The sequence below is a fragment of the Agelaius phoeniceus genome, chromosome 1 (assembly GCF_051311805.1).
Source record: "Agelaius phoeniceus isolate bAgePho1 chromosome 1, bAgePho1.hap1, whole genome shotgun sequence".
NCBI classification, from domain to species: domain Eukaryota; kingdom Metazoa; phylum Chordata; class Aves; order Passeriformes; family Icteridae; genus Agelaius; species Agelaius phoeniceus.
In genome coordinates this window covers 134,387,283-134,415,204 of record NC_135265.1, presented here as the reverse complement: position 1 = coordinate 134,415,204, position 27,922 = coordinate 134,387,283, and the positions used below count along the sequence as shown (strand labels likewise).

The window sequence follows — 27,922 nt, the reverse complement described above, 5'->3', positions numbered from 1 at the left end:
CAACAAAAAGTCAAATTAGAACATTTTATGTAACCCTGAGCAGCAGTTAAAAGGCGAGAATGGAGCTCAAGTTCACTAGCTATTTTGGGCTCAGATTACAACATAGCCAAGAGAATTTGGAACTTGGTGTATGCCTGACATACACATCCAGAATAGCTGTGCAAAGAGTTAATAGCGGGCTCTGATACCCTGTGCCACACAGATTAAAGCCAGCTCAGACACACCTATGGTTTGCAAGCACAGGCAACCCCTGCCCAGCAATGCCCTTACCTCACTCGAATCCTCCTGCTGGTTGATGACAGCCAGGGCGTCCTCTGCCGCCTGGCGCTTGGCTTCGGCAACAGTGCGCTCCATCTTGGCCCTCTCCGAAGTGATCATGTCGTGAGCCTTGCGCTCGGCCTCTGACACCGCCTTCTGCAGCTCGGCCATCGCCTGGCGCTTCACTTCATTGACAGCTTCCTCTGCAAAGCAGGGAGAAACCCGCATCAGCACAGCACATCTGGACACAAAACCCATGTCAGCACAGCACATCTGGACACACCTTCCTGGGCCCAACGTGGGAAATGCACCACTGTTGTTATCATTACGTTGAGATTACTTTCAATTATAACCACAATCGTCATTCTGAGTAGGACACAGAGGAACCTGGTTCCTCAAGCATCCTCAAGAAGCATTGAGGTGCTTTTCTTCTTCCCCATCATCAAATTCTCTACCACTGATAATGATTCTTGCTATTTTGATTCTCAGGCAGTACTTCTTTAGGTACCATAATTTCAGATCCCTGGTCCATTTTATATGCAATCTTTTCGAACAGCGAAAATTAGTTTTGCAGCACAGCAGATATATGCATATACTTGACAACTATTATTGCAGACATATTACAGACTTTTTTAAAAATGTATTTTTAAGCTTGGGGAAATTAAGACAGGATTTATGGTCTTTAAAAACTTTTCCCCCATACTTTAAAAAATAAATACATGAAGTTAAAAAACCCCAAGAGTTTACTTAAAAAATTTAAATCACTGGTCAAGTATCTTTTCTTGGACATACTGTTCATAAGGAAAAAAAATTGCTTATTAACATTAATTTGACCTCCTGGTCTGTCTTTCAAATCCATGTTTATACTTGAAGACTTGACTTCCTGGCTTTTCTGAGCTCTTGGGCACACCCTGCCCAGCAAGACTATAGAGCATAATTAACAGTGAGCAGGGGTGCCCTGCTTCATTAAACTCAAACCTTCATGCTTCTTGTAAAACAACCATGGTAGCATGAGTCCTTTCTTTGGTACATACTAGTGTCATGTCTTTTATTCCAGAAAACATGGATTGTCTCAAATTAGTTCTTTGGCTTTTGATGCAGGAAGAGTGCAAAGATTTTACTAATGAATGGTCTTTTAATTGACAACTAAAACAAGCAATTTCTTTTTTTTTTTAATTAACTGCTCTAATTAACAAGGAAACCATCCTCCCCCTGAATTAGTTTATCTAATTTTCATCTTTATTCAAAGCAAAATGACAATGATTAATTGAAAATTTAATAAGCGGTAATTATTAACTTGGCAAACCTAGTACCAATTAACACTCTATTAAAACTAATTATGACATGTTTCATTCAAGTGTTTGCACTTAATTGTTTCATGCACTTAAAACCCACCTTAATTAAATGTTCTGTTTAATTAAAGCCACAGATTTCTATTAAAAATGTTTTACTGTAGATTAAAATCTAAGTATTAGAAACGGTGTTATGTGTTTGAGTTTTAGTATTTAGTCCATGTACTTGTGTGCATGAACATGCAGACATAACTTTGATGTACAGATACTCAGTCACTCTCCTGAATTACATCTGATAGCTCTGCACAAATTATTTAAAAAATAATGTCTATGTGAAGTCTCCATTTTCAGTTATTAAGCAAATTACAATAAAGTCTTAACTTTAAGCCTTGTATTGACTAAAACTGAACTAAGATGAAAGAAGAGCTCTCTTGAGGAGTATGTGTGCATGTTACATGTGTGCATATCTGCAAGAGATGTTTCAACTCAAGTTTTCAAGGGGGTGGGGAGGGATTTAGAAATAAAACTTATGCCTTTATTTTTATGAGGCCGAAAATATGCCCTTATATTACCCTACCATAAATGTTGTTTAGGGAAAGCCTCAGGAGAGGAAAAAATCATACCCTTCAACCATACAGCCAAGGCTTAATTTCCTTTGAATATTCAAGGTGAATTAAAATTCTATCTAAGTGACAATACAGGACAATAATTTTTGCTTACGATCAAAGCTACAGCTAGTCTAATTGTATATGCAAATCAGGCAATTTATATTTAAATTATGCATTCCTATTCTAGTCCCACAGGCACACGGAGATCAGCAAAGGGAATTGGTAGGACATTTGCAAGGTGCTTGAATATTTATTACCAACTGTAACCATTCACTGATCATGAGAAAAGAAATATACACAGGCAAACATACAGATGCAATTTTATTACCATTTTCAGAAAAATGAGGCAACTTAAATACAGGCGTTTCGTGTCTATGAACTGCAGTTACTGACAAAGTGGATTTCTTTAAGAAAATCTGTGTTCTTGTTGATATTTGCTACTAATAGAAATGATCTTTGAATGACATGATGCACTTTTGTTACATCATATAAATTTAGTTTTACAGTTAGGTGTTTGCAGTGGTTAGAAATGCCAGTTTCTTATAATAAGCAGAAGCAAAATGCTCCAACATTTTTACATGGACTTCTAATTGCAGTTTTTCATCCCAGACAATCTACTTTTCAGTCCAAATATAGAAATTGAAAAATTATATCATATCTTCTATATTGCATAAGATTTTTGCAACACTTCTTGCATGCTCTTGCATGAAGATGCCTGAAAGTGCTTAGGAGGCCATATGCCCGACTGATATTTTTTGATTGGCTTAAACTATGGATTGGATTTTAATATTTCCATTAAATTTGATGACAGAATTTGTATTGTGCTATACTAAGTGTGAAAATAAATAAGTTAAAATATGTCAGGTCTCAATGCACCATCATTATTTCAATATATTACAAACTCGTGAACACGTAAAAAAACAGACAAAATTTTGTATCATTGATCTTCTTTACAGCTTCTCAAGCTAAATACTACTGATATTTTATAGGCATGGAATATTGATAGGCATAGATATTTTATAGGCAAGCTTCATAGTTTAAGATATATTTGTGATATGTATGATGGCAAAGGAGATTTTTATTTGCCTTAACAATGCTGATCTATGAAGACCAAGAAAGACCAGCACCCTTCCTTTCCCTGTGCTTCCAGAAAAGGAAGAGTGATTAGATTCCAGTATCAGAGAGCAGAAATCTGCAAGTTTTAAAACCAAGTACCTAGGATGCGTGTACCTACATCCTCTGCCTAAGCACTCTTGGCACAAATTCACTGTCATTTTAGGAATGCAACTGAAATCTTCCACCCCTTTGAGCAGTATTAACACACAAGAGAACTCCAGGAAGCAAACAGCTTGTGTGGAATAGGCATTACTCAGCATGGTCTGAAGTCCTTGGAGCAGACTTAAGAGAGGTACTTATCTTTCACCCAAAATGATGATTCACCAGCCAGCTCCTGGTCTCCTCCCTCACCTCATGGACACATTTGTCCACATGATGAGAAAAGAAAGGTGGTGGGCAGATGTGCAGTCCTGCACCACCCCAACATTTTGCATCATGTCACTCTCAGGCTGACCCCAGCAAGGGTGGCCATTGGCAGTTGCTGACAAAGAGTTATCTCAAATGGCATCAGAGGCCTATTCTCAGAGAGCTGGATTGCACCTTTACTGCCTTCATCATGAAACTGTGGACACCTCCAGTTTGACACCATCCTCCTAAAAATGCAGGAGCATGGTTTATGAAAGCAGTATGCTTTCTAATGTTTGACTAGACTTAGTAACAGATTCAGGTATGCATCCTGCAGAGTCACACTTCTTCTATTCTCCAACTCACAGGCACAATCACTTGATTTAAACTCACATCAGCCTGAAAATAAGAGACTGAAAATGGAACCAAAGAAAAAACTTTGTTTCAAAGGAACTGATGACATAGATGTTCACAAGATGACATCACAGGTCCTGTACACTACCATTCAAGAATATGTGCAGTGTGAATGGACATCCAACTTCATAATTCAAGTCAAAATCTTCAACTAACTTGCGTTAATTATGAAGAAACTTTTTTCTTCTAATGTATTGAATCCATGAGTCATAAATAACCTGATGCCAAACTACATCAAACCCTAGATTTTGCAAGAGGACTGAAGTTTTTGAAATGTAACAGAATAATGCTCCTCATAGTGAGATTTCCTGGGATTGCATATTTTTTTTCATTTTTCATTTAAAATGTTAACATTAATATGGCAATATGAAAATATTCTTGGGCACTGAGTTACAAAGGCTACACTCTCCTTGGACAAAACCCAGAACATGTACACAGTTTTGCTATTTTTCACAGAAAATACAATAGCTTTAAAAACATTAACATATTGAAAAATGCAGGCTTTATACAATAAACCCACATTACACACAAAACACAATTTCTTGTCTGATCCAACAAGATAACGGCATAACATTTTTACCTGTATGCTGTGTATCTAGTTTAAAATACATTGGAAAGCAGCAAGCATTTACAGGAGATTTGATCAGAAAGCATCAACACTGCTGCATATTTGCCATTTAATCATTAACTGCTGCTCAGACAGCTGCTGCAGACTTCATGGTTATACAGGTGTTCAAAAGCAGGGGGGCGTGTTTGGGTGTATAAATAGCTCCTCAACTATCTCAAAGGAGTTCAAGAGCTGCCTCCTGGCCCCTCTGAAAACAAGGAAGCTCTGATGTCAGTGTCAGAAGAGCAAAGGTTCAGCTGCAGCACCAGAGTGGGATCCTTGCCAGGAAACTCCTGTGCTCAGGCAGAGTTTCAGAGTTAAGAAAACTTTGCACAACCACAAGGTCTGCCCAGGGTGCTTTCCAGGCACAGGCAGATGCTGTCAATGCCCTGCAAACAGCCAGAGCAGCTGCAGAGATGCGAACTTGCTGACTTCATTGCACACTCTGCAGGTTTATGAGCACAGGCTTCACTGGGGGCTGACAGGCACAAAATCTTTTTTAAATTAAGAATGGTTACTTTGCATAGTTGAAGTCATTTTTATTAACAGGTGTACTTGGGTTTTTTCCCCTCCTTTGGGAATTCTTACTTTAACTAGGTAAGAACCCTGAAGCTTAAAAAAACCCACCCACACTAACCTCTTTTTTTTAAAATTGCTAACAGACAAACTTTTAACATATCAAGTTTCAGCCTGAAACCATTAGAAGCCCTGAAAATAGGGGTCCACATTGGAAGTACTGATATTCCCCTAACTATAGCAGCAGATGCTTCTATTATAAAATTATTTAATGTCCCGATCAGTTCCAGTTTAAGATTATTAAACACAATTTCTTCTTGTTACTAGTAAGCCCTTCCCCCGCCTCCCAATTCCTCACATCAGTGCATTAACAACTGCACACAGCTGCCAGACGACTAAGCTGGTGTTTTTAAACAGTTCTTACCAGCTTTCTTCCAGATCTCCTCTGGCACGTATCCAGACGCAGGCCTGTGAAGGAATTCCCGATGAGATTCTGCAGGAGGAGGGGGTGAACAGGGAAAAAGAAAGAGCATCATAAGCAATGCTGGCTTGTTGAGAACAAGGCTTAGACAAAAATACCTTTTCTCTTTAATTATAGCTCAGACAAAGAAATCAAGTGAAGCTTTTCTCTCCTCAAAACAAAGCAGATGCCACGGCCGTAGCTCATGAATGTCCCGTAGATCAGATCAATTCTTACCATTTGAATGTCTCATCTTAAGCCAAGTGAAGATGTTCATTTTATTTTTATTTTACAGCGTTTTGAGTCAACTCTGTATGACAGTATCCACACTTTTAAGGGAGGCTTTGCAAGACAAACTGAGGGAGTGACATGCTTTGTCCTTTCTCATTGTATTTATGAAAAGGAAGAAGAAAGGGCAACAGTGCAGGTCTGGCACTTCTGCTCTGTGCAAAATAACGAGTACTTATGAGTGCAGATAAAAGTCAAGATGTCATTCCAGTGATCAAATAAGTTGTCCACAGAAAAGCAAAGGGGTGTTTCTCTAAGTTCAGATCTATGCTTTCCTACGTCTGAGCCCATGGTGGCAACTGTAGCTGCAAGAGTTTGAAAAACAGAACCTTTAACTTCAGGTTAAGGCCCTAAATACAAGCTGCCAAACAACCTCACTGGAGCTGAAGCTCGTAATTCACCCATATATTTCAATCACATTTTGACAGCTCTTTCCCCTTCTCCTCTTTTTTTTTTAAGGGTTAACCTTTAGGCCTGGGCCTAAGAGTTTTGAAATCAGCAAAATCCCTTTCACAGGGACTTCAAAGAGCTAAGATCAGACGATACAAAAAGAAAATTCACTTTGGCCTGAAATTTAGCATAGAGATCCTCAGCAGATGAAATTGAAATTGCTCCTTTCAAATGCAATATAAAAACTGATTAACTATTATTCAAAGTAATAGAGGACAAAATGAAAAAAATACAACCAAACACATAAAACTAAGTTCGCTGCCATGATTACTATTGCCAGTGTGTCAGAATTCAATTGCCTAAAGAAAATAACTTGATTTGTTACATTACAGACAGATTTGAATGTTTTTGGAGGTGCTGCTAGACGTCAAATACCTGTTTGATGCCTAGGCTTGAAATACAGCAAGAATATACCTGCCATTCTTGGAATACTAATTTTGACTAAATGTATTCAGTTTTCTATCTTAGGAGCTTTTATTCACTAACTTGGTCAAAAAGCAGTATTTTTAAGAAAAAGTGAAAGATCAGGTTTTGCAAATAATTTCTTACACCACTACATGTATCCATACAGTGCTGTTTACATACAGCAACCCACAAAAATGCTTTTAAAAGATGACAATATTGCAGGCAGCAAATAAAGGTGGAAATGACAGGAGCTTTTTCAACAGAGAGTAGGGAATCCCTGTGCACTGTTTCACAGATGTAGTTTCTAGCATGAAAATCTGCAGACAGTGACTGGGAGTACATCTTCCCATCTGACAGGCAGCTGAGTGGATTTACCCAGCTCTTCTGTTTGTCATTGAAGTATGGGACAACAATTTAAAATAGATTTTTGTTGGCGGACTTTCACAGCTCTCAAGCATAAAATAGTAACACTGTATGTGTGTGTGTGTGTGTGTGTGTGTGTGTGTGTGGACTTTGCAAAACAGCTATTTATATTGGTTTAATCAACTTGATGGAGGATTTCAGACCTGATACCAAAAATGGGAAATTCTCAGTATGGTCTGGCTTGCACAATTCTGGAGATGACTAATAGCCCTGTGTACAGTTTTCACCCCTTAAAAGCTTTTAGACTTACAGGCATAGTGCCAGTTCTGTTAGGGGGACAGAGGCAACAGCAGAAAATATTGTGTGAAGGCTCAAGAAAAATAAAGGCAAAAAATTAAACCACTCTTATTTGCTCTTCATGGAATACCTGCAGGAACAGACCCAACCACGCTCCAAATGTGGCAAAACAAGGGGTTTGTAACATTCATGTCTTTGCTTTGTATTGAGTTTTTCTGTCTGGTATTTAAGGTACCATCCAGTGCAAGGGGAGCATAACCTTGATTTAAGTCTATGGCTCTTAGTTTTGGAAGGGGAAAAAAAAAGAAAAAAAGGAAAAGAAAGAAAAAGGACAGAGAGATGTGGAACTGATTTTTTGGTACACATGACTTTCCAAAAATGGGATTCAATGACATAAATGACCAGATTGCCAGATAATTGTTAAAATTTCCAAAACATAAACATCAATCAAGCTCTTATTCCAACCACAAATTATTTACATGAGGAATAAGATCCTCAGCAAGAAGGCTTAAATCAAGAGCTTATGAGAGACTTTCCCATAGTTTGGAATGGTGCACAAAAAGGACAAGAAGCACTTATGAAGATAATAAAAACCATATTTTCCAAGCCAGAAAAATTTTAGTAACATGGCTATTGTTTAGTCAGTGGTGATGAGTCTGTGAAAACAATCTTCTTTCTAAGGCTAAACTACAGGAAATGACCAGAGGATATAAATTTTACATATTAATGTTTTTAAGATAGGGAGACCTTCAGCTTAAGAATCACAAAAATTGCTCATTAAAACTGAAGCACAAAAGATCTTAACTTTGACATCTAGCAATGTCAAACCAAGATTAACACAGCTGAGTGAAGTCCCTAAAATACTAAATGTAAAAGCAGCTGCAAAAAGCCATAATGAGGACAACACATAATATTAAATAACTAACTGCAGCACCTAGAAGTCAAAGTAAATGCTGCCTAGAATAAAACTGAATGAAATCAGACAACAATAAGAATAATCTGAAGTGACAAGGCAGATGATTCAGAAAAGGATATTGGAAAAGCTTTACATGTCAGACATTATAACGGAGGTTTGTTAATGGTGAAAATGCAACAATACCATTATGCAGAACAACAGTATGTACACTACTGAATTTACTTGAAATTCATGGCAAGGCATGAAAGCATGTGTTGGTAATTAGTCCAGTTCTTACTGAACCAAAGGAAAAAGATGAACAAGGAAAATAAAAAGCATATATGTATATGAGAATAGTCTGTACTTGTCTGTAAGTGTTTAAAAGGGGTAAAAACAAAAATTGCATGATATCAAAAATTGTATGGGAGTTTTCTATTGTAATGTGAAATAAACTTGTGAAATAGTAAAAAAGTTGTTGGAGTGGGAGAAGAATACATTTGAAGAAAACAAAGAAATTGCATTGGTTTCAGCTCTCACATTCTAATGAAAATTTTTGGTGGCTTTAAGATAAAAAGGTGCTGAAAGAGAGTGACGTGCAGAGATGTGGAGTTGTAAAAGCAGCCATAAATATGGATCTGCAAAGTGAAACTGAGATGAAAGGCTAGGACCAAATAAATTATATGAAGTCTTATGTGATCATAAGGCTCAAGCCTAAGAAAACAGAATAGAAAGACTTAGAAAGAAAAGAATTGTTCAGTAATCTCAAAGAGCCTAATTCACATTTGGAAAGAAGGACAGAAGGTAAGTTGGCAAAACAAAAGAATTGAGTTTTTTATCACCGGACACTGACATGCAAGTGTATAACACAAAGTATTAAGAAATGGAGATGAACAGCTGATGTTTTGATGATCTTTTACAATTTACTGCATTCATGAAAATACTGGCAGTGATAGTAATACCCTGCATGCTGTACTGAATATTGAGGCTCAAAAATAATAGAAGCTACATATAAACAGCCCTGAACAAATTAAAGATATATGCCTTTTTATGTATTTATGTGGTTTCCATATTTCAAATGCAAGTTCTGCTTCATTCCATCCTATAATAAATGTAACACCGTTAGTGGGATACAGAAAACAAACGAAAAAAAATTCTCAGAGCAAAAAATATAAAATATTCACTGCCTTGTTTGTAAGAGTCAAGTTCAAAAATGTGCCAGTTCCACATAATGAAAAATTGAGATAGAGATCTGAAGGTGGGTATTACTGATGAGACTACCTTGCAAACCTGGTTGGGAGGCAAGTGTTCCCAGTATTTTTAAGTACATCTTTGCCCTTCTTTGCTCTCTAATACATTTTTGTGGCTATTGCAACACCCATTGAAATTGTGTTAAAAATATAGTTGTTGTGTTCTCATTGTAAAAGAAACAGAAAAGAAAAGCCACATAGGTACTGTATTATTGAATTATCCTCAAGCAGAGGCCATGTCAGAGCTGAGCACTGAGAACACACACATGCAATGTTTCTGCAGTTGGAGCCCTACCTAACAGCATGCAGTTCACTAAGCCACAATCTAGCCCAAGCCTCCCATGCAGAGAGTGGATTAAGAGCAATACTTAATGTCATCAGTGACCAGTATCACAGAGGCTTTACATTCTAGAATTACAAGTTATAAATGTTACTGTGGTATTCACAGCATTATGGTTTGCTCATGTTGAGAATATCATGCATATCACAACACTGCTGATTATCTGCAAATGGCAAAGGAACAGGTTTATCATCACAGCATGAATAGATATGTCTTGGCAGGAATGCTCTGGCTGACGCTGAAAACATGATGGTGAACAGCTTTAGAAAAAATAAAAAGTGTCTGAAAGGGTTAACATTTAGAAATGTATTAAGAAATGGCTAACCTATGTGTTTTTCACAAATTCATAGACTTCTGAGAATCCTGGTTTCCTGAGGCAAATCCTGCAGTTATTGCACTCTTCAGTTGGAGATTTCAAACTCTATTTTGTAAGATTTCCATTCAGATAAATTCAACAGACACAAAATATCAACACTGCTGCAGACCTTCTGATGTGTGCCTGCTCCACTTATCTAGAGCCACAGCTGCACTCAGTATGGCTATAGATCTTGTTTATAACCCATGATGCTGAAGAACCCTCATCTTTAATTTATCCTACTGTGTGTATTTCAGTATACAGCGTCTGATATGGGTAATTATTCACTATTAGGATGAAAGTTGCAGTCCTGCTGCAGTATGTAGTACTGAAATTCTTCAGCAGAAATGGAGGAGTCAGATGATTTATTATTCACTTCATAGACCATCACAGTTAATCAAGTGAATATATATAAAGTCTGAGTCATTTTTAGACTTTCATAAACATGTATTATTCAGACTGAAAAGACCCTCTTACCTTCAGCACATTCTTGGAGAATAATGGGAGCTTGTAACCTGTTGTAGCTAGCTAATGTGTATATTGGATTACTTTGAATTAAAATGAATGATCAAGTATTTAATTTTTAAATTAAAAATAGCAACAGAAAAATATTGATCAGATATTGCAAACTTCCAGGCTCAACATGATTTACAGTGATGTCAAATTAAAAGAAGCAGAAAAATCCTTGGCATGAAAAAAGTCTACTGGTTCAAAATGACCACCAGAATTTTCTTAAATTACTTTTCAACTCAAATTATCCATGCTAGATCTCAGGTCAGAGTTTTTCAGCAAGACCTATCTATGAAGACTGTGGCATGTTTGTAATGAGAAGTTATCACTTCAGTGATGATATTTGAATCATAAAGAAAAAGAAAGAAAGGCACAGATAATGTAGCCATATGGCCCCCTATTTTTTCTCTCTTGCTAGTGGAGATGACAGGATGGATTTAAAGGCTGGATTATCTTGTTGAGAAAAAAAAAACAGAAAAAGGTACAAAGGGAATTCACTGACATTTAGAATCTCTGTAGCAAACCCCCCAGTATGTACATGCTGTGGTACTTTAATTAAAATATTGGAGCAATTTTCCAATCCCTTTTCCCCCACTTCAAAACCAAAATAAAAAAGCCCTAAAGCATCTCAAGGCTCACAGACACTGCTTTAGTTTCGTTATACCTCTGAATGTTAGGGATTTTCATTTCGTTAACTAGATTACTACCAGATTTGAGGAAATATAAGGATTAGCTTTCCATAGACTCCAAAGTAAGTATTTTCTCCCTGTCATGTCAGACATAAAAGCACTTCTAACCAATATTTACAACTGATATGGATGCTACATCACTGAAGCTATACAAGTTTCATGTTTGTGAGTCTCAGAAGTATTTTTTCAACCAAATAACCAAAGTGGACGTGTTAAAATTGAATGGACTCCAAGCATTTCATTTGTACCCACAGTAATGCAGAGCTGACCGATATATCCAATGCCAAAGACTATGCTGTATAACTGTCTTTGAAGCCAGAAGACTTTGCTGTTTCCAAGAATTCATCTTGACATATACACAAACAAATGCTAATATAGGGATCTAACTGTATGCTTGATCTTCATTTTATCTTATGTACCTATTGTTGTGGTGATGACTATTTTTCTTGGATTGCAATATTATCTATAAAGTTTTGATGTATGTCATGAGTTCCAGTTTCCTTAGAGAACTTTCATTTTTTCTACCTACTAAGTAGACAAGCAGCATGGCCTGTCTCTTTTTGCATCACAGCTTCACTAGAGAAGCAAGCCACTGCTTTAGATCTATTCACAAGTGTTCTTCCTGAGGTTGCAAATGTGATTGACGTTTCAGATGCCGTATTTATGAGTCTTCCTTTACATTACTTAGCACTGTTCATACAAGCCATTACCTGAATACTTTCTGAGAAGGGCTCCTCCAGGGACCAGACTTATTAGTGAACTATGGACGCATTTCCATAACCCTTCCTCCCACTGATTGGAACATATTTATAGAGCTATTGACTCAAGTAATTTGACATTCACACAAAAAAGATTTGTTTGTTATCAAGAGGCACCAAATATTACAGTAGTAACTCTAGAAATTTACTAAGAGAATGATGGAGATGGGATTAGATTTTTTTCTGGTTTTCTATTTGCAATTAAATAAATTTTTGACTTGGTAAGTTATTCTTAAAGGCAAAAGGAAAACACAGTTAAAATATAGTTGCAAAATAATACACATTCTACTGATTCTATTCTGTAATTCTAGTAATGAACAGAATTTATGATGATTTTGAGTAGATGGCATTGGATACAGACAATTTATTTTTATAAGACAATATTAGACAAGCAAGCATAGTCTCCTGATGTCTTCAAAAAAGCAAGAAAAATAAAAAGGTATCACAAATATGTTGCTTTATCATATCTGCCAGGAAAGTGAGGAGATGGGGTAGAAAAAGGCCAAAATACTAGTAACTCACAGAAAGGCCCCAAATTAAAAGCTTGTCTTTATAGAGCAGAGTCCTCTCAGAGTAGTTGTGAGAGGCACTATGTGAGAGTGACTGTGAAGGTCTGCAGGGGGGACAGCCCAGCTGTCTGGTCTGCTCCTGTAAGGCGGCTGCAGCCCACCCAGCTCAAGCTCTGCTGCCTGAGCCAAGGCCTGGACAGCTCCGTGGAACTACACAACAAACACTCCTCAGACACACCTGCACAAGCTGCAGTGATGGACACAAACCTAGGAGGATCATGCATGCATGACTGTGAGCATTCCAGATCTTGTTCCTTTCTTAAACAGAAACCAAGTGCACCTAAGAAGTGCCTAGATCTTTACAACTACATTTCCTTAGAAAGACAACTTCCAAGTTAAGGAATTTGATTTAAGAAGGTGACAGCCCTCTGTTTCAAATCACAATCTAGGAGCACCTACAGATTTTTTTAAACAATCATGAAAGAGAAAGAGTCAGAAGGGACAGAGAGTCAGTGCACATCTCACTGCTCTGCCTCCCCTACATGACAGTCTGTCCTCTCACCCCATCCTCTCAGACTCTGCAGAATGGAAAGCAAATTACCAAGCATCACCCAAGAAACCTCAAGCCATTCCACCCAGAAACACCACTGTTTGGGCATAAGAGTTATAGTGAATTCAGCAGTCAGCAGAGAGGAATCATCACTATAGCAGAAGAATCAGAACAAATGCAAACATCATCTATCACTTAGCTAAGCTTAAAGAGAATCAGCACACGATTTTCAATGAGGATACTGTACCTAACGAAACTGGATCTGGATTCACTGGACTCTGCTGTCTGGAATGACTACTGCTGCTGTTTCCGCCTTTTTTTAAATCCTCCGCATCGCTGTACCGCCGTATCCAGTAATTCAGCTCCTCGCGGTCTGCTTCCTGACATCGCCGTAGGACAGTGAGAGATCGTCTGGTTTTTTCCACCATGTCCATTATACAGTTCAACAACTGTTCACAGCAGTGGATGGAGCACAGAAACAAAGAAGAACTTTTTGTTCACAGAGTGACATAATAATAAAGAAAATATCAGTGTGTTGAGTGCATGGGTTTTAATAATGAAGGAGTCCCTCTCTGTTAACCTCAACTATAGCTGAAAAATTCTAGACTTGTTTTAAGAATGACAATCCCTTCCTTTTTAACTGGTGATCTGACATTATACAGATAGGGACTTACAGGAAAAAGAGCAAAGACAAGGAGAAAAAAACTGAACAGGCTGTAGCCCTGCCACTAGTACTACATGGCACCAGAGAGGACACAAGATGTGGTCCAGAACTGATGCCTACAAATTTTACAAGAGATAATAAATTCAGGAACAAATCCAAGCCCCAGATCCAGTGTTTATAGAGAAAGTCCATTCCTCTATTAGCAGACTGTAATAATTAGGATAATGCAGGAGACACTTATCAGGAAGGCCTGGTATGAACTATCTAATGGGGAACATCAAGCCCTCTGATTTAATAGCAAAGCTTTCAAAACCTGTCCTGGAATTCAGATAGGTTTCAAAATAAAAATTTTAAATTCCTATCTTGGAAGGCCTCTGTTCAGACAATTACACATATATTGATATTTAGCCCTTACATGGTCAAGATGTTTCCACTCTTCTGCCCATTCTCTGTCTGTTAGCCTGTGATCAATCATTTCTTCTTGACGTGTGCCATGCAACCCTGCGAAAGAGGAGCAAATTATGTTTACAACATTGGAAGTCCTCTATGGGCGGAAAAAAAAAAAAAAACCCAGAAAAAAAAGAGCCTATAGACAAAACCATCATATATTACCTGTTCTAGCATCAGGAATACCACCACCAAAAAAAAAAAAACAAACCCAAAAAACAAACAAACAAAAAAAACTTCAAAAAAACTTTGCTCTAAGTTCTCTTTAGTACTTTTCCATACTTTTCCTCACACAAGATGCTACTATTTTGTCCAATTTCATGTCTTCAATTCTGTAAGTTCTATACATTGCAAGATGACCTTTCAAAAATGGACATAACTCTTTCAGACTATGTACAATTACTGTATACATAAATATAACATAATACAATATATAATTTTTCGTTTGCAGTACTTGAAGTCAGCAAGGCAATTATTTGGTAACTCACTGCATATAATACTAGCTGTACTTCAGAGAGTTGAAAAAAATATTAGTGTAAACTCAGTGTTATTCCACTAAATACAGTAATTACTACCATGTCAACAGAGCATCATTAAGGGTTCATCCCTCCACAGATGTTTAAACAACATGTGGTTAAAATGTAGCACATATATCAGAGCAGCTGACAACATGATACAACCAAGCCAGTATTTATTATCAACACTCAAGGGGAACCAACACTTGTTCTTTGCTTAGCCTCCTCTATACAGATGCTGAATATTTGTAAGTGTTCCTCTTTTACTGAAGATTTGTTTTAAACAAGGATGAACAGTAAGTGCAGATGTGAAACAAAATCCAAGAGTATCAGGCATTCCATTAAATCAAACTGTGCTGCACGGGGTGTGGCTGGTGCTTCTGCTGTTCACATCCTCCACACTCTGGACATGTCACACACAAAACACTTTTTTGAAAGATAACAACTTTCTTCTGCTCTAAGCTGAAATCAAGCTATTTTGATGTTGCTATCACCACAAATCTGACATTAGAAGAAAAATAAATGGCTCTACCTATCCTTGCCTACCATGCACCTGAGTGTCCATGTCATCCATATAGCTTTGAAAACACAGGTTCCTTCCATTTCTGTCCCTCTTACTTAGAGACACAATTCAATCCACTTTTACAAGCACAGATCTGAAATAAGGCCATTAGAAGCAGCTGGATGGACAAACAGCCACAAAGGCTATATCTGAACTGCAGATAAAAAAGTCCTGTTCACAAAATAAAGTTACAAGGGAAACAGAAACCTAAAAAAACAATGCAGAAAATCAACGTGCCTTACCCATAGGTCTGTTTCTGTCCCTGAGGTCCCTGTGGTTGGGGTGTCTGTATGAGTCCCTGTAGTGGTGGGCAATGGCCATATCATCCAAACGATAATGCTGAGGTGGAGGTGGGGTGGGATGAGGCAGACCATTGGGCTGATAAGATAAGCCATTATTTGGACTGTACCGCTGGCCTGGGCTAATAGTGCAGGGCCGCTTGCTTGGATGCTCTGAGTGCAAAGGCTCTCTGTCAAAGCCGTTTTCTTTGGTTCTGAAAAATAAAGCAAAGGAACTTTAATTCACTTAGTGAATAGAGGATGGGAACATGCACCCCCACCTACACATGCAGCTTCAGGAACTGAAGATTGTTCTTCACTTTGCTCCAAATGTGTGTTTGGAGATGTTGCAGAACATTTCATAACACTGCTGATTCAAAACATACAAAGGACTCCTTCACCTTGTCTAACCATCCCTGTAACTTGAGAAATACTATCAGGGTGAGCGTTCTGACAGAGCCACCTAACGAGGGGCTGGAGAGCAAGCAGCCTTTGCTGAGATCACAGACTGATGGGGTAGATGCACATGCAATTGCAGAGGTGAAACCATCAACTGACACATGAAACTAGGCACCAAGAAATTCCAATATTCAGTAGTGCTATAGCTTATAGTGATTAGGAGGAACCTGCCATTCAAGAAATGGTTTTGTTTTCAAGAGGATACCATAGTGAATGTCAGTGTGCTGAAGCTCAGCATACCATGAGCTCCCATCAAGATCAATGTCACAAAGCGACTTTGGGGAAGAATTGACTCTAAATGATGAGAAATGCAGCCTTCAGAGATTTTTGCACCATCTGGGCAAAGGTGCTGTGACTATCATTAATTTTGCAGGAAGATGTGGCTAGACTCAAGTCCTCAGTAATGTTCAGGACTTCCCACTCCATTACTCTTAGACAGGGGCTTTATGCTCAGGTGACTTGGAAGAGCTACTGAGGAGAAGGACAGGGGTTTTTTATGTTCTAGTTACTCTTCAATTAAATTCATAATCAGCTATTTCCAAAGAACTCTCTACTTGACACCTCTGCCTGAGAACCTTGAACTCACCCCAAACTAATTCTCCATTAAAATTATATTTTTAAAAACTCATAAACAAACAAACAAACAAAAAAGCAAAAAAATTTTTTAAAAAAGGAAAGAAAAACAAACAAAAAACCCCCAAACAAACAAACAAGCAAAAAAACCCACCCTACAGTTACTTCAACAGGTTCACAACCCTTTTGGGGAAGTTTCATTTCACTGAAATGTTTGGGGATTTTTAAACCACATGAATAAAGAAAACCTACAAAATATTAGTTTTGATCAGAAAGTTTCTTAGATATAAATATTGCAAACTGAGGTTTCATTCCTCCCTCCATAAACTGCTGTTATATTCCAGTTTTTTTATAAAAGAACTTTATCCTCTGGAATAAAGGGATGGCATAATGTATCATAACACAATTTTTTGACACTGACAGAAAGGTAAATTTGAGCAAATTTTCTTGTTTGCCTATTGTTAAAACCAACTGCTCTACAACAAACCTTCCCCCAGAAACCAATCAACTACCCTTGAGCAACTGTCTGTGGGGAAACAGTGTATTGTCACCCCTCAACAGGTTCCCATTTAAGGCCAATGAGAGGAAGGATGAAACCAAATCATTGCCAATATCCTCTGAGAGGGAGAATCAAACTAAGATCTTGTAACTAGCAGCAGGAAATTAAAAGATGGGCTGCATTGTTTTCAAAAGGAGTGAAGCAATTTCTCAGAGACCTCACCAAAATTACTAATGCCAGAGAAGCTGCAGGTATATATATATTTTACTAAACTGTAATTTGGCAAAAAGGGAAGAATCTTTCACCAGCACAGCAGGACATCTATTCTCATTTTGGGCAGATACAAAAGACATACTTTGCTAAAGTGGAGCACGTACCTTGTTCCAAAAGAAATGCAGCATGGCTGTGAAAACTACTAACCAAGAAAACCTGAGGTCCATCGTATATTTTTTATTAGTTTTGGCACGATGTACCTGCTTGCAATAACTCCCAATGGGTGGTGATGTTTATGACAGCTCTTCAAGACAAGTTTGTATTTAGTGGCTGGCGTGTGTTTTCTTTGCACATATTTACACCAAGTCAGTGTGCCTTTCCTCCAGTTGCCAAAATACTATGCAAGCAAAGGAAATTGACTTTTCTGTCTGTACAAGGCAAACTAATAATTCACCTAAGTCCTTTAGTACCACAATTAGAATGTTCTCTAACTTAGATGGGTAAAAGTCAGAAACAGCAAACAATTAAATAACTCATTGACTTGATCACTGAGATAAAACTGGGACAAGTGGGAATCCAGTTTTCCTTTTCTGCACTACAGCTTGATGTTAAAGTCATATATTTTCATACAAATGTATATATTTGTACCTAATGTACAGGTATTTCTGTGTTTTTTAAGAATGCTTTGTACTTAATTACCTTGGATAATAATAACTGGAATGCACTACTTTAGCTTGGAAAACACACCAGCATATCCACTGAACTCTGACTAACATAGAAACTAACATGACTTTTGAAAACATATTTACTGAAATGATGTTTTTACTATGTCTTTTCTGGGTGTAGAAATTAAATTCTACAATTTGTTGTTATACTTTCTGCACTGACCAAATAAACAGCTTACCAGAATACCAGAATGAGACTGTACATAAATTCATTTTATGTTTCTGACCACATAAAAATATATAAAAAGGTAACAACTTAGAAAACCTCATCAGAACAGGAACTGCTGCCAAATTTACTATATATGAATACACTGAATAGAGTGATAAAAGATGAGGTACTGAAGAGTGCCATAATTCAGATGCTCTGAATTTTACCTACTAGTCTGCTTCTGATCTCAGTCCTACTCATTCTTTTAGGTCTCACCCCCGTGGGGCAACAGCATTTTCCCAGGTGCCTGAGGAACCACTCCTGTTTCCCAGTAACTGGCACACCCATGTGAATAGTAGTTCCAAATATAACACCATCACAATTTTATTCTGCTTTCATCTGATTTTGCAAAGTAACCAGAAGCTGTAGAGTGGAAATAACAGTGAATGTGTAGGAAACATAACTGGCACTTTTTCCTTACGCCTCTTGGCCACCTTTTTCCTTGATGTGCCTTTAAATCAACAGTGTTGTTTGGAAAATTGTTAATATGACAAAGATGGAGTCCTTCAGCTATAAACACACAAGGGGTCATTTTACTTAAAGCCATTATTTACTTAGATTAAAGACAGCAGAATAGACACTACTTTTTAGCCTGTATGCATTTAATGGAATTTATGTTGGTTTTAGGTTGTGATTTCAGTTTTAAATTATTGCAATTTATAGATAATTTCCTGGGTAGAAAATCTGACCATGCAAAACTGCCTTGGCTAGAAAATTGGGTTTCACCTGATCAGGAGTATTACACAAATTTCAAAGAAAACTAAAGGCATCTTACACGAAGGAGACAAAGCTGTTCATCTACTATTTGTGCAAGATGCTTTGATTTAAACTGACTTCCACCAATAAAGGTTTGATGAATCAAACAAATGATAATGCTTTGCAGGAATAAAGTATCTGTTTATAATACTGTGTTACAGAAAAAATTACTTTTCTGCCTTGCTAACAATTCATATTACAAATTCTTTTAAAATTCCTCATAATTACACATGGCATACAAGGAGCACAGATGTAAGAGCCGTGAGCATCCTTCACCTTACTGAGATACTGAGGAGCCTCTTCAAATAAGGTTTACTAACAGTATTATCAAAATTTATCTCTGTGCCCAGGTACCTTCGACATTTATTTCATGTCATTGGTTCCAAGTGTACTGCAACCACAGCAGCACTTTCTAAAGTCACAACACAATCATAGCCACTTTTGTTTTCTTCTCACTCAAAATAATGTTATTCTAACAGAATTTTTTGTTATCCTATATCCACTTAGTAGAGAACTGTCATAAATGTAGAGTCATTATATGGCATGCTCACATGCCATGAGCCTTTTCCAGCAAGCTCAAAAGATGAGTAATTAGCACAAAGTTTTTTGTTGTTAATGTATTTAAAATCATGTGATTTATAATTAAGCATTCATTCACCAAAATAAAAACTTACTGTGGTCCAAGTTCCTTTGCTTTATTACAGTAGAATGTAAACTCCAAAACTTGTAAACAAAACACAGTGAACACTTTGTTCATGACATGTCATGAACAAATTACCAAAATGTGTTGTCTCCTCAGGTGTCAGTTTTCCTCTCTTGCAGTGACTGATGGTTCCCAGTGTTATTACAGAAACAGATTGATCTTTTTAATGAGCTAGTTTAATAGACTCCAAAATCTCACCGTGGCTGCTCATCCGTGTCAGACCATATGCACCAAGAAAACATTCAGTAAAACACAAAGCTCGGCTGTCAGATTGCTCTATAAAACCTCACATACAGTAGACTTGGATATGCAGATAAATAACAAGAATTGGAAAATGGATATGCAAAAAAGGTTCTGAAATTATAAGCAGAAGAAAAAAATACTGTATGTGGATTTTCTTCAACAAAAAATCATGAGGCAGCTGTGGTTACATATAACATTTGTTCCACCTTCTTTGCCTAATCTTCTACTGTACTCTTCCTCTAATAGAATTAATAGTATGCAGTTACCCATGCCCAAATGAAAAATATAAATGTGTATGTATATATATATAACATATACATTATATACAATACATGCCTGTGTATAACTATATATCCATACATCTATATCATATACCTTGGGAAGTGAAAAAGATACCACAGTTTACTTCAGTAAGACACACATCTTCAATCAAAATTACTCCAGCTGCACTTAGTTCTCCTGGAAGGAGGTGGCCTTTGAGAAATTTTTTTTCATTTACTAGCCATGGAGTCACAGTAAACCCTTCCCTTAAAGTATGTCTGCTATCTTCTGCTGAATTTTTATTAGTATATTTGAAAATTACTTATATTTCTAAACAAAAGGTATGTCTATTTCCAGATGTTTCCTCATGGTCCTCTGTAAACAATTAAAATAATTAATAGTGTAATGAGTATAAAGTCAGACAAGTATTTGGTTTCAATACTCACTCAGTCTAGGCATGTTCAGCCTCTGAGGACAGTTTTTTGTGGTTGATTTACTTACATTAACCAAATTAAAAGGTATGCAGACTCCAATTCAGTAAATTTAAGAATCTTTCCAAAAGCATCTTGTTCTTTTTACTAAATCTGTTGCACAAATGTTCTTGAGTGCACAAGACAACTCCACTGAACTTGGCTCAGCCAACACTACTACGTATTTTTTTCTGTATAGCTTTTATTATAGTCATAGACAATGGAGATGTAGATGTGACTAACCAGTGACAGGGCTGCTTGACACTGAACAAAAGCAACTTATTTTTTAAGCTCAAGGTAACATTCCAATGAGTCCACTGGGCAGTCTCTTTTTCATGTGAGCCTTTTTCATGACAGCAAACAGTTGCAGGGTCAAAAAGAAAGGATGGGTTTTTTTGAAACACCACTTCCCCAGAACTAAGGAGCTGAATTTCAGGCTGCAACTGACAGAAGCTGCTGCACCTTGGAGTGTGCAGGCCAATGGGACACCCCATGCTACACCCTCCCTGGACCCTGGGAATTCAAACACAGGCTCTTACCCACAGCAATGGAAGATAAACTATCTACCCCTTACCCCAAAAGCTGCATGACTCCCCAAATTGTTTGCAGCCTAAGAGAGACTTCAGTTGTGAAGCCAAAGGTACTTGGCTTTCAAGCAAAGACTCAGGAATTTTAAGAGCACCTTTTAAACTAAAAGGAAATGCTGGGAAGAAAATTCATAAACCATACCCAAATATCTCTAGGTCTGGGCCTCATTTTTAACTAAAAGATGAAGGCTGACTTTAAAATCCAATATTCTCCTAATCTGCTGGTCCTTTTATGTGCTAATCTTACGTCCTTTTTATTATAAAATCAATACAGGGTCTTTCCATTACAAAATTCTTGTCCTAGTTTCTACCTGCACCACCCATCTTCTCCCTCACAAGCAGGACTGAAGATAACACAGGTGAGACAGTACTTACTACAAAATAACCAAAATTCAACTCTGTCAAACAGGGTCTCAAAGAGAGGGAGCATTATTCCAAATGCAAAGGAAAGACTTTATTTTACATTTTTCCTTTGTGGCCTTATGGGAAATATGAGTAATACTCCTCTCCACTAACAGGAAAGAAAACAGTGAGTGAGGGCTGTTGGGAAAGCACATCCCTCTTCTTGTCTGTATTCTGTCAAGCAATACCTCACTGGCTTATGAGATAATTTCATGTGTGTCTATCTCCTTGTAGGAAAAATGTTGTGTCTGCTACTGAACCGGAGTACAGCATGCTGACATTTAAGTCATTCACAAGATATTAAGAGGCCTTTTTAACAGATGTTTTGCTACACAACTCTGCAAAGATTGAGAATATACAGAACTACTCCCAAGATACTAAATTTTTGCTTTAGAAAAATTATTTCATTGCACATGTAAGAGAATACAGGTATAATGTCCAAAAAGTAATCATCTTTCTCTTTCTGAGGGGCACAAACATGCTTGTATTAACCCCAATAGCTCCTTCAGTTTGGTCTAGTTGTCTGGAAAAACTGGTGGAAAGAACGTAGCTACATATAAAAGGAGCTTTTCTGCTATACCTTAATTTTCTTGCCGGTTCATTGTGATTTTTCTGAAACACAATCTCAGGAAAACTAATTTCAAATACTTTCACATCTTTTTCTATCTAATGGCTATGTGACTTTAGATTTTACTGTTCACTTCCGGCTATGAAAAGTCTAAAGTTTTACTGTGAGCTTTCAGACTTTGTTTTCTGTTTATTTTTGTGCCATTCGAGCCTGTTCCAATACAAAAAATGTCACCTATACTAAGTTATGAGGCTTCTTGACTTTGCAAATCATCTTTTTCATTTAAAAGGTAACTAGGATACTTGCATACCTCAGGCATACAGGTAGTGGTATTTTGCAGAAAAGCATAATAAAAGTTTTCCACACTATAAAACCCATGGCAAACAAATCAATGAAAAATACAATACCTGAGTTTCCCAAAGGTAAAATGTAAATGCCAGTTGAATTTCTAACATTAGCATAGGAAGGCACTTAAAAGTAAATAACCACAAGAGTAATTTCCTTGTAACACTGAACAAAGAACTTTATTCCAAAAACTAAAAACTGTTCCATACCCCTAAAGCCACTGTACTTCACACACATGCATTCACTTGTCCCATTTCTGTATGGACTCTCCACAACTCAACAACAAAACAGATTGCAGTGAACATATCTCCTCTTTGAAAGAAATACCCTTATGCATATTCCATGTATGGATATGGAAATACGGCACAACAGAAGGAGTCAAAGCCCTGAGTGTGCTCTGGGGTTTGCCCTGTACTTCCCAATATAAATGCCTAGCGACTCTCCTCACATTTAATGTTGAGTTCAACAAAACGTCAGATGCAAAGGACTTGCATATGGAGCTGGCATAATCTGCTGCTTGGCACTACATCACTGAAATACTGTGCACAAATACAGTAGTGGCTGACCATTACTTCTGTGTGGATATGACCACAGTGTGTCCTGAGGTGACTGAATCACTGTGTGCATATATTATATTTATATACTCAGGAATATATATGTGTATGCAGCTCTCTCTATATATACACATGTAGGTATGTATATGCAGACATGCATAAGCAGGACCTGTTATGAAAGGGCATGGGGAATGATTTTAAGCTAGTAAGAGAGTAGATTCAGACTAGGAAGAAATTTTTAATATGGAAGGTGGTGAAACACTGGTTTCCCAGGGAGTGGTGGATGCACCATCTCTGGAAGCATTCATGGTCAGGTTGGATGTGAAGGACCTGCACCCAGGGAACACCACCCAAGTATCCCCCCAGCACCCACCCTCATGCTGCCCCTGTGCTGGAGGAGCTCAGCACCTCGGGCCCACAGACACTGTGGGCAGGAAAGGAAAGGTGCTCACCTGTCTGGAGTTCGCCTCTTCCCGTTTTCGTTCACATCGAGAAGCAGCTCTGAGGAGTCAACAGGTGAGGTGGTGCTGGCATCCAGAAGCAGCTGTTCGTGCTGGGCGAGGTACTGGGCTGGGTTCTGCTTGGCTAGCCTTGCACAGTGCAGCAGCTCCCGCTGCAGCAGGGGCAGATTGGCCTGCAAGAGAGCAGCACGTGTTAAGAGGGCAGCTTGCAAGCAGTTTCAACACAGATGAAGAAAAATCAGAAATCAGAGGAAAGCCTGCTTTGAGTTGAAACTGTTGCCATCATTCCCAGCTAGGTTTGTGGTTAGCTGCCTGAAGGGAGGCCGCCTCCAAAAGTGGCTACAGCTGTACTAAATATGCATAGAAGGATGGGAGCTTACCAAAAATGTAAAAGAAAACAGTAAATGCTGTGAGAAAACCAGGTCTGAATGCCACATCTTTAAAGAGGGAAAAAGCATTGTTTTGGCTGACTTCTGCTTTCTAACTGTCTAAAACCTGATCTCCTATGGAGCAGCTGTTTTCAACAAGTGACAATCCTTTGTTTCCCATTCAGACTGCAGTTGGAAAATGTCTGAAGCCAGGGGATCTGCAACTCTATGAGCTGCCTCAGTCACCATCCTTTGATGGCCTTGGGGAGAACAGGACTGAGAATAGGATTGCCCTCAGCCTTCCCATTACACTTGCAGTTGCACATTAGGATAAAGATTACAACAAAATCTCACATTCCAGAGCTTCAGTTAATCACCCAGAGGGATACAATCCTCCTCCTAGCCAGATGTAGCTTGAAGGATTTCTAACTGTTCTTTCATGGCCCCACTGGGACTTGGGTCATGGCCTGGAGATTACAAGGACTCAGACAAAGAGAACTGAAAATGCTGGTTGATCCCTGGGCAGCACATTTTGCCCATCTACTGAGGTCACACTTAGTCATACGTTTTGCCAGAGCAGGTGGAACCGTATGTCCCTTCCCTCTGCAGAGATAGTTACACATCTTGGGAAACATCTGCCTTTCTTTGCAGCACATGCCAACATAGATACTAGGAAAGGCCACTCATTTTTACCTAATTATTTTTTGTACCATAAAGGGATGTGCAATGGCCTCTCTTGTTCCATCACTATTACACAATGATTTTTCACCTCAAAATTTTCAAGTATTGGATTAAATTTCATGACCTTTAGTAACTAAAGATAAGACACAGAACTTCAGTAGCTTCCTTTGCTTTTGAAATAACTCTTTAAAAAAACCCAAATAAACAAACTCTTATTTTTTAAGCAGGAAAATACTTCTGAAGTCAAAAAAGGTCTAAAAGTAATGTTCATGGAACCAAACAAAAAACAGATGGTCTGAAAAGTTTTGAGCCCAGGATCTTGGTAAATTACTTTGTTAGCATTATAACAATGACAACTGCTCCAGCACCTGTTGTTACCATAAAAGCAGAACCATTGTGCCACAAAAAATGCCAGAATAGTCAGTACATATGAAACTTTTAACAGTAGTGAAAAACCTAGAAATTGCTATCAGTTATTCCTAGGATGAAAAGACAGTTGGTTGTGGAATATGGAGGTCTTTTCAGACCTGCACAGAACGGAAATATTCTGTGAAAGAACCAAATACCTATTTTCTTTTGGTTATCAGAGAGATGGACTGACTGTATTGTGAGCAGTGTTTTTCACTTGTTTTAATTTCACTGTTTCTTTAAAAAGCTCACACAGAATACAGGTCAAGACACTCAACTACTTCAATTGCCTTGAGTGGCAGAAAATAGTTGGAAAAGTTCACATATATTTACAAATAAATATCTAGAAGAAATAAAAGAATCAGATCTAGTATTTGACTAGTGGTACATAAATAAAAGATGTATTACATCTCAGCAGGCCTGTGAGGTAGAAATGTGAAGGCCCTACTTAGGAGGTGAGTAATGAAGGAAGAAACAACATATTTGTGTTCCTTTTCCACTATCACAAACAAAAAAGGGCCTTTTTAATGCATAGATACTCCTAGAGACAACCACATTTTGAACTGTTCAGCAAAAACTATGATTTATTTTACTTGTTTACCTTCTCCTAAAGAAATGTTCATTCTTGCCCTTTAACCATAAACATGAACATTTGCCGATAAATTTATCTAAATAGATTGAACAGGTTTTCTTTGCACAAAACAAGCATGTACAGCTTTTAATACGTTTATTAAAAGCAGATACAGTCAGTTGCTTAATTTTTTATAAGTTAGTAAAGAAAACTATGATTACAAGCCCATAATTTGGGCTTGTAATAGCACAAATATTTAGACAAATACATAAGTTGAAGTCAAGAAAAGCAGTATTGAAAAATTTATAGTTCAGCTCAAGTATTTTCAACCTGCTCAAAACATTATTCTAAACAATCTTTATCAAACCATATAATAATAAATAATTTGATTGTTGGGAGAATATTAATCAGGACTTCTCTATAGGTAGGTCAAGGGTGCAGACTGCTTCTGATCACTATGGCCCTGATACACAAGAACTAGTTTTTGGGAAGATAATGAGAACTAATTTTGAATGCAGAATGAAACATCAATATTCTCCCTATTGCAACTTGAGTGTACTCATAGAGACTCTGAAACTAACGTGGCATTGGACACAGAGGATTGTGCAGAGGTTCTGCTCTGATAGCAAAGGCAGCTCTCTACACCTGCAGGAGCCCATTGCTGCTGATGGAGGCGTAGACAGACTTCTGTACCTCTGCAGGTGAGAGATACAAACCAGTTCTCAACCAGAAAAACTCTGACTGCAAACAAACACCCTAAATTGTCACACTTCAGTGTCTGAAACATGCTCCACATCTGTTTTGGATTGGGCCTTATATCCTTCAAGATTTAGGCAGTATCTTAGCCTCCTCCATCAGCAACAGAAACACTTTGAGTCTTATAATTTAAATTGAAAAGGCTTCATTAGAACATAGTATAAAATTAAGTTTTGAAGTTTTTATAATTGCAAGTTTAAATAAATTATTACAGATGTATTAAAAAAATAAAGATTTAAATTAAGACAAATTTGTTCAGAGAGCCTGAGTAACTCAAAATTATCAAATCATATTTATACTGATGCTTAAAACAAATATGCACGGAACATCTATTGAAAAACGATGTTGGCAGTACTGAACATGTACACCATGTACCACTTAAATTTAAGAGATTAAATGCTGCTTGATATTAATATAGAAAATATGCACAAAAAAGACAGTGAAGGTTTCTGCAGTTGAATGATCTTATCTTCCTCTGAACCAGAATTGGTAGAAAGATAAGCAATTCAATGTCTATTTATTATCTGTAATAGATCAGCGCTCCCTGGCGTGAGGCACTGCACAAACACATGGTAAAGAGTAGCTTCTTTCCCAGAATTTTTATTACAGAAACACAAATATTGGCTTCTGTCTGCAACGTAGCGTTTGGTAGACCTAGCAATCTGTGGTGGATCTAGACCAGACAGGATATACAATGTGTGAAAGGTTTCAAGAAGGTTTGAGTGACTTGCCTATAATCAGGTAACAGAGAGAGTCAAAGCTGGGAACAGAAAATAGGTCTGGCTTCAGGACAAGTCTTCGGGACAGAAGATACTGCAGGGCTCAAGAGTGTCTCTCTTGCTGTGGAGCATGGATGAGAGCCTAACTCTGGTCCTGAAAAGTTGATATTGCCATGCTAGCTCAGTCTTGAAGACAAAAAAGGCTCTTAGCTAAGATTCCGTCCCAGATTGCTTTGGTCGACAAAAAATACATATATAAAAATTACATGTATTTGCCGGGTGTTCCAGCAAGAAGTACAGAAAGCTTTCCATCTGGTCCCTGCTCTGTAGACAGCTTGGGTTTTTTCCTGCTACAGAGTGAGTAGGCAGTTTGGCTGTGGGAAAATATGTCCTTAAAAATACAGAAGTACCTAACTACTGCCTTTGAGTGTTCCTCCGTGTATGAGCACGCCTCCTTCGCCCCTCTTGTCATCAGACAACTGCTACTTATCCATCTGTAGGTGCCAAACCAGAAAATCTTCTCAGTTCACATCTACCCATACTTACTGAGCTGAACAAGTTGCAAAACCAGCAGAATTGGGCTCAAGTAACAAGCATACGCTCCCCGCACCGAGACAAAAAGAGCATGTAACGCTCCAGAGTCCTGGTGAGACC

General features: G+C 37.8%; 1 protein-coding gene across 5 annotated transcripts in view; it reads right to left on the bottom strand.

Annotated features, from left to right (window-relative positions):
- RUNX1T1 (RUNX1 partner transcriptional co-repressor 1) overlaps nucleotides 1-27,922 on the bottom strand; it is a 114,265-nt gene that overhangs the window by 13,383 nt on the left and 72,960 nt on the right. For all 5 annotated transcript variants that reach the window (XM_054651566.2, XM_054654778.2, XM_054628852.2 and 2 more), the window contains 6 exons: nucleotides 23,757-23,938; nucleotides 15,703-15,953; nucleotides 14,352-14,437; nucleotides 13,520-13,721; nucleotides 5,581-5,649; nucleotides 271-461 (listed from right to left, as the gene is read on the bottom strand). In XM_054651566.2, coding sequence (XP_054507541.1) covers nucleotides 271-461; nucleotides 5,581-5,649; nucleotides 13,520-13,721; nucleotides 14,352-14,437; nucleotides 15,703-15,953; nucleotides 23,757-23,938 — 981 coding nt within the window. The remainder of the gene's footprint in view (nucleotides 1-270; nucleotides 462-5,580; nucleotides 5,650-13,519; nucleotides 13,722-14,351; nucleotides 14,438-15,702; nucleotides 15,954-23,756; nucleotides 23,939-27,922) is intronic.